At 33.8% G+C, this 7,476-nt stretch overlaps 2 protein-coding genes across 2 annotated transcripts in view; both read right to left on the reverse strand.

Annotated features, from left to right (window-relative positions):
* Window positions 37-3,393, reverse strand: LOC105155774 (LRR receptor kinase BAK1). The gene is made up of 6 exons (XM_011071721.2): window positions 2,931-3,393; window positions 1,915-1,986; window positions 1,524-1,667; window positions 1,124-1,195; window positions 962-1,033; window positions 37-469 (listed from the first exon to the last, which is right to left on the reverse strand). Exons 1-6 carry the CDS (start codon window positions 3,149-3,151, stop codon window positions 397-399), a joined length of 654 nt encoding a protein of 217 aa, XP_011070023.1. The 5' UTR covers window positions 3,152-3,393; the 3' UTR covers window positions 37-396.
* LOC105155777 overlaps window positions 6,481-7,476 on the reverse strand; it is a 4,669-nt gene continuing 3,673 nt past the window's right edge. Inside the window, exon 3 of the mRNA XM_011071724.2 lies at window positions 6,481-6,990. Coding sequence (XP_011070026.1) covers window positions 6,629-6,990 — 362 coding nt within the window. The 3' untranslated portion in view covers window positions 6,481-6,628. The remainder of the gene's footprint in view (window positions 6,991-7,476) is intronic.

Genomic DNA, 7,476 nt, shown 5'->3' on the forward strand with positions numbered 1-7,476 from the left:
GCAAGCTCTTTGCTTCCAACCATAAAGCCTTGAGACTATAGTGGAAAGAAGATATGTCTGAAAACTTGAACATAAATACATTCAGGATTCCACGAGTGTGAAACTGGCAAGATTCTACTGTACGCTTTAAATTCACGTTGGACCCGTGCATCACCTTTACATGAACTTGGCAGTGAAGGTTCTCAAGTCCACGAAATTTCTTGACCGGTTTAGGAGGGGATATACCAAGATGCTCAAAGATAACATAAAACATAGTTCCAATTACCAGCAGTAATTTTACAGATAACTATAATAAGTTTACAACTCTAGGAATCTTATGGAACATACCAACTCAGTACATTTTAAGGAAGAGCACCATTTGGAACAAGAAGATTTCTATATCAACCACCCACTTCTTTACCAGCAGTTTGTATCATAAATTGCAAGTCCCTGCAGCTCTGGACCCTCCAGTCGAGGATTGTTCTCAAAGCTGCAAATGAAAGGGCGCAAGTCACGAAAATTTCAAAACCAGGTCGCAGGAACTGAGGGAATAAAGGGGAAAATACAGATAGAGGGAAAGTGGAAAAAAAGAAACATGGGCAGCCAAGTAAAAGAAAACAAGAGAGAAATACACCACCGAATAGCCTTTTCTTCTTTGAAAACCAGTAAGCCACATCTCGTTACTGCCTATTTACTTCACCGTTGGATCCCAACCACAAGAAATTGGGACAGCAGGTAATTAGCTTTGCAAATGAACTAGATTACCAGGTTTAGAGTAGTACGAGTTTGCAGATAATGCCAAGTATTCTTGGAGAGGATATCGATGACAAAGTGGTATCAATTAGCAAATACGGGATGGGAGATCATGAAAATTTTCAAAAAGAAGTTGAGATAAACTAGTATATTAATCAACATGGAAGAAGTTGAAGCAAAAAGATTGGAAATTGTTATTTAAACAATGCCTATAACTTGAGTATCTTACTTGTTTAAGGGGATGTGCTCAAATGGACCAGTAGAAGGTATTGTACCACACAAATTGTTATTTGAGACATCTCTACAAAAACAAAAGCAGATATTATTAACTTTCTTGCATCATGTAACTCCTAGCATAAGGATATAAGAAAGTAAAATCAAAAGTACTTACACAACTTTCAAGCTAGATATACTAGCAAGTGCCCTTGGGATTGGTCCATTTAGCTGATTATCATTAAGACGTCTGTTAAAGAAACAAAGATTATTGACTTGGAATAAAGTGCTGAAGCATTTGCAAATTGACGTGGAGTATGCTGTATGCACACACATTTAAGGGAGAAAGGATGGAAGGCCTGCAGCTTCTTTGTAAAAAGTCAATTCAACAACTAATGCTATAAAATTATGGATGTAGGTTTACGAAGCAATTGAACAATGTATCGAATATGCACCGGCAGTCTGAGCTAAGGGTGGTCAAAGATGAAAGAAGCTAAATAGAATTGTCTGCGACCTGCATCAAAACACCACCTCCAGATACACATGTAAAATTATATGAGAGAGAAGGACAAACTTACAAAAAGACAAGAGATTTCAAATTTCCCAGTGATGGAGGTATTCTTCCTGAGATATTGTTGTTGTACAGATCCAAACTAATTAAGTTCTTCAGGTTACCAAGCTCTGCAGGAATTTCGCCTTGAATGTTATTTTTATAGAGCTCCCTGCAAGATAAAGACATCAGGTTTCATTTTGCCCGAAAACAGCAAAGACAGGTAATGATAAGGAAATAAATGGATAAAGAAATTTCCAAAAACAATTAAGCATGAGTTTCATGTAAGAACGGAAAGTATCATCACTGCTGCCTGCTATGATAGATCGTGGGCATAATCTTTTATGCAAAAATATAAGCAATGGTTTAAACAAGTGAGCAACCAATAACAAATAATGGAAGTGTTACATAATACTCACAGATACTGGAGATGTTCCAGTTTCCCAAGCTCGGGAACTAGATGACCAGACAAATTTGAGTTTCCAAGGTCCCTATCAAGTGATGAAAGAAATTGCAAGGTTCAGACCACAATCATCAAAAAGCATACTAAAAAAGAGGGAAGTCGAAAAGAACGCAAAGAGGAAAACCAGCCGATAATAAGTTAATTATCTAACAGAGTGTTTGGAGCAGAGGATATGAGAGTTAAAGATTTCTAATCCATAATAGGCAATCTACCGCAACTTGGTTGGACAACTTGCACTACTATATTTGAAATCCTTTAGCAACCATTTAGGACAATTTTTCAACCATTGTTATAGATACCAAATCTACTCAATGTTGCATGCCCTTGAGATTCTTTAACCCTGATCCTTCCCTCTAGTGTAAATCCTCCACATCCGAACGCAACCTAATATCAATTAGCATTTACATCTACAATCGCCACAAACCCAGCTTCCAGTTGCAATCTTGCTCAAAGACAGCCATTCATATAACCCAATTTCATTGAGAACCATACACAAAACTGTCTCTTAAAACTTCATTCATCCCTTTTACTATAAAAAGAATTTCAGCACTTCCCAAATTCCTAAACACCTATGACTACGAAGAATATGAGTGCACGGCTGCCGATCATAAGGAATAGAGGTGGAAATTCACTTTGAAACAGATATTCTTCCATATAAAATCCAAACTCTGCCATTCAGCAACTGAAGCAAAAATAGATATAGCAACAAAAATTTCGCCATATATTTTTTGAATAACCAATTCAATTCCTAATCATACCTATTCACACAGGTAATACACACTACAAAAATGTGAGAAACGAAGAGGAAAAACACCAAAAAGAAAAAAGAAAAAATCCGACAAACTTCCCTCAACCAGTCAAAGAAGATCAAACAGTTGTCGCCAAAAATTCAAACAAAGTAAGCCAAAGGAGAAAACAATCCAAATCCACAAAAGATTCATACAAACAGTCACAAAAGCATATTTCACATACACGCGAGTGACGTGGTTGTCCTGGTTGCAGGTTACATGAAACCAGGTACACGGGTTCACAAGGTTCGGATCCCAGCTTTGCAGCACGTTATCCGGGTCGGAGAAGCTCCGGCGGAGCGCGTAGAGCGCGTCGCCCTCTGAATTCCCACTGGCTTTCGGCAGAACCAGTGATGATGACACAACAGTTAGGGCCAGAAACACCAGGAAATCCCTCCCCGCCATAGCTCCCCAACCTTGAACTAAGCTCTTCAGACGTTGATTGTAGCTCCCGCTCCCGCTCCTCTTGTAGTTTCAGGGGCTTCGATTCTCCTTTTAATTCTTGTGTTCTGGTTGGGAAAAGCTGTAGAATTTGTTTGCGGAGTGATTGATTGATTGACGTATGCGATGTGAGTGGAGAATCGATTTCGGAAATGGCAGAGAATCAAAACGAAAAACACTCTTCTTTTCCTATGCTATGACTCTATTTTATTTCTTACTTTAATGCTATTATGCTATGCATAATTTAAATTTAAATTATATTTATTTACTAATAAATAAAAAATATATTAAATATAGTTACCGTCCCTAAAATATACATCCCACTTCAATTACCCATAAAGTATTAAAACCTTCGAAAACTCCCACCACCCTTAACTAAAAATGTTTGAAATTTTTATTTTATCCTTTTAAAAATTACTTTGTGAAAAAAAAAAATAAAGAGATTTTTAGAATAACAAAATCGTCCTTAATCAAAATTTATCTAATTCTAATTTCACTTATTTATCGAGCTCTTTTTATTTTTATAATACTACAGACTTGGGTTCATTTCATTTCAGTTTCAATTGTTTGTCAAACCAAATTAATATTTATTTTTAATTTGGTTTGACAAACAAGTGAAATTAAAATAAAATGAGTTCAAGTACTTTAAAATTACAAAAATAAAAAGAAATCTATGAATGAGTTAAACTAGAATTAGAAAAAAGTTTCAAAAAATGATGATTTTGGTATTTTAATTTTTTTTTATTTTTTTTCCAAAAAGCAACTTTTGTAAAGGTAAAATGAACTTTTCAAAGTTAAAAATCAAATATCAGAGTTTTTTTTTTTTTTAAGGTTTTAATATTTTAGAGAAATAATTGATGTAGGGTGAATATTTTAGAGGTGGTAACTGTATTTAACTTAAAATTAATAAGTTAAAATATATAAAATAAATTAACTTTACATATACATAAATAAAAAAATATTTATACAGTTAATTAATTAAATAATTATTTGTAAATAATCGATAAGGCATTTTAGTCCACTTGTATATAAAAAATAGTTTTGAATTATTAAGTTAAATACAATAGACCCCGTGATACTAATAGCCAAAAACCTCTCAAAAAGGTCGAATAATAATAATAATTAAAAAAAAAAAACAGCTTCTGAGCTTTTAGAAATGAAATAATTTCAAATCCCTAATAATAAATATTTTAAATTTATTTGGATCATTTTAAATACAAAGAATTTGATTCAACTCTACTTCTAAATTATAATTTATTGAACATTTTACGAATTTTATTATTTATGTCAATTATTTCTTGAAATTCTTCCAAATTTAAATCTTTTAATCCTAATGTAGCCTAAGGTATTTCTTTAAAAGTTTAGAAATCGAAATGTAACAGTGAGATTAACCTTTGGTGGCAATTATATATAGTCCAGATCGAGCATTTTACAGCAATAGCGGACTCCTATGATTTTCGACGAAAATTATAATGTGGGTCGTTTTTCTGGTATCAAATGATGGAATTATTACAAATATTGATGATATTTTTTTTAATCTATCAACCAAACATTCTCCTCCCACTAAGTACATTGATTAACTCTCTTGATGATTGTGAATGGAGTGGTTATGTGGTGGATTGGATTTAGATATGGTGTTGGTTAGGAGACCAAATTCATTTGCTTTTTATAAGTCAAAAGTTGTGACATTTTTAACAACATTGGACACTTTGGAAAAAGATGTATTTGGTGGAGTTAAGGTTCCTCATTCCAATGGTCTCTTTGCCCTATCTTTTACTTAAACTATTGTTCCCACTAAGATTTAACAACATTTGACTTAGTCATCAATGGTGGCTGGCTGTTAGAGGTCACAATTAGTGGTGGAGGGAACTAATAATATTCCAATCTTTATGGTGGAATATATTTTAAATAGGGTAAATATTTTCTCACAAATAACAATCGTCCAATAAATATCCCAATATGATCTAGTTCTATTAGTTCATGTGCGTTATATAGATTATGGCGTATCCCTTGGTCTGTCGAGGGATAAACCACCAGTTGAGTACTGTTGTACTGTACAATCTTTTTTTATTAATGAAACTCACATTTACCCAAAAAAAAATATCCCAATATGACAGCCCATTATCTTACTATTTAGTTCTTTGTTTGACGTTTCACAGATTGAATTTTCAACTTCTAATACTGTTACATCTTCTGTTTTATTTAATATACACACATCACATATATAAAGATTACATTAATTATTTTATTTAAGAATAGATTTTCAATATTGTATACGTTTACATTCTCATTTGAAATTATCTTCTTGATTATAGAATTATGTTATAGGGTGAATAGCAATTTACCCCCCTTCCTTCCCCCTCCCGTGATATTAAAAATGAGTATATTACCCCCATATGAAAAAAAATATAGCAATTTACTCTCCTGTACTTTTTAAAATAAAGCAATTTACCTCCTTATATAGGGAGGTAAATTATTTCAATTTAAAAATTATAGGGGGTTAAATTATTGTATTTAATAAATATAAGGAGGTAAATCACTATTTAATTTTTTCATAAAAAAATAATTTGCTCATTTACAATATCACAAAAGGGTTGCTTGCATTTTTTTCTTATGTTATATATTTATTAAATTGTTAGGTCATGCAAAAAGCGACAAGTTTAGTCCAAGCTCAACATTGTGTGGGTATTTGGGTTAGCCTTTATAGCATTAGAAAGAATAATTACACATCAAAATTGTCCTACAACTTTAGTGGGCTCAAGATAACCCAAAGAATAATCAAAAGTTGAGCTCCAGAATCCACAAAAGCCTTTTAAAAAATAGAATCATTGGGTTTCATGGCATGCCCAATTCTTGGTCTAGTTTGACTCTCAAAATTAGATTGACAATGGATTCGGGTAAATCAGTGTCCCTTCCAAATTTGTCTTATTTTGAGAGGAAATTTTAACCTAGATCTGATTTGGTCGAACTTTAATAAATTATATGACAACTATAATACACTTGTGTGATTGATATACAGTTCAAAAATAGTGACCAATCACGAGCAAGTGTCATTGGTTTGGTTCGGCCAAACCCAATTCGAACTAGAATTTTCCTATTTTGGGTTGGTTTCGGGTTAGAGTCTAGATGAGTTTGCAATGAATTTGGATTGCAAAACATTTTGCACCAAACACATCCTAAGTGATATTATGCAGGATCAATTACACTTTGACTCCATTTGAAAATATGAAGTTATATTTTCTTTAACGTTAGCATTTTTTATTCAAATTTAAATTGAAAACGTACAATTATAAACAAAGAATCCTAAAAAAAAAAAAAAAATGACACACACACAATCTACTCGATACAAATCATTATTCCCCTAAAATCCACCTACATCAAACACACTCTACACAAAACCACAAAACTTGCAAATTCTACTCCCATATTCCCAAGACCACATCAGAAACAGAGCCTCCTCTTGCACGCCTCAAGCGGCAACGGCTGCACATTGCGGGAAGGTTTCACCAACTCTTTAACCACCTCCTCAATCAACTCTCTGCACAGCTGATCTTGCAACACCAGCCCTATTCTCCCCACCTCCCTCTTCTCGCCCCATGCAATGTCCCTGCACACTTCTTCTACGCTCTCAACCATCGCCCTGCTGCTCCGCACAGACCGCGATGCCGCGGCTTGCCGCTTCACCAGCAGTGATGATTCCATAATTGTGGGGTGGTTGTGTAGTTTAGCTATTGGTTCGTCGTCCTCCCCGGGCTTCTTGGCCGCTGTGGGCTTCCTCTGTTGCGGCGTCGCACGCGTTGCTCCTGCATATACATAAAACAGTTTTTAATTTATATTTTTATCGTTCAAATTTGTTTGAAGTATAATAAATTTATTTTTTTAATTATTAATTGAGTCGAGCTCCAACGAACACTGATAAAATTGAGCATGAGTCGACATCAAAATTTTTTATTAATGTCTAGCAAAAAAAAATGAATAAGACATTCTTAATGTGGGAAAATTCTAACTTATATCGAATTTGATCGAATCTAAACCAATTATATAGTAAATGTTATGCACTTGCGATGTGGTCGATTTATATTCAGAAAAAAATGACCAATCACACAGCAAATATATTATACTTATTCAATTATTAATTTATTTTGAATAAATCTGATTTGAGTAAAAATTTTGATTTTTTATTAAAATGTGGAGTATATAGTAGGAAAAATTCCTAGTAAGACGAACATGTTTGATGTTCTGATTCCCCTAGCCCCCTCCCCCCCCCCCCCCCAACAAAAAAAAAAATT

The sequence above is a fragment of the Sesamum indicum genome, linkage group LG2 (assembly GCF_000512975.1).
Source record: "Sesamum indicum cultivar Zhongzhi No. 13 linkage group LG2, S_indicum_v1.0, whole genome shotgun sequence".
Classification (NCBI taxonomy): Eukaryota; Viridiplantae; Streptophyta; class Magnoliopsida; order Lamiales; family Pedaliaceae; genus Sesamum; species Sesamum indicum.

Bases quoted from the DNA above. Each gene is read 5' to 3' on its own strand.
- LOC105155774 (XM_011071721.2), bottom strand. From the start codon at position 3,151: ATGGCGGGGAGGGATTTCCTGGTGTTTCTGGCCCTAACTGTTGTGTCA. The intron at 1,196-1,523 runs GTAAGTTTGTCC...TTTCTTTAACAG, and splicing joins TTGAAATCTCTTGTCTTTTT to ACGTCTTAATGATAATCAGC. The intron at 470-961 runs GTAAGATACTCA...TTTCATTTGCAG, and splicing joins GAGCACATCCCCTTAAACAA to CTTTGAGAACAATCCTCGAC.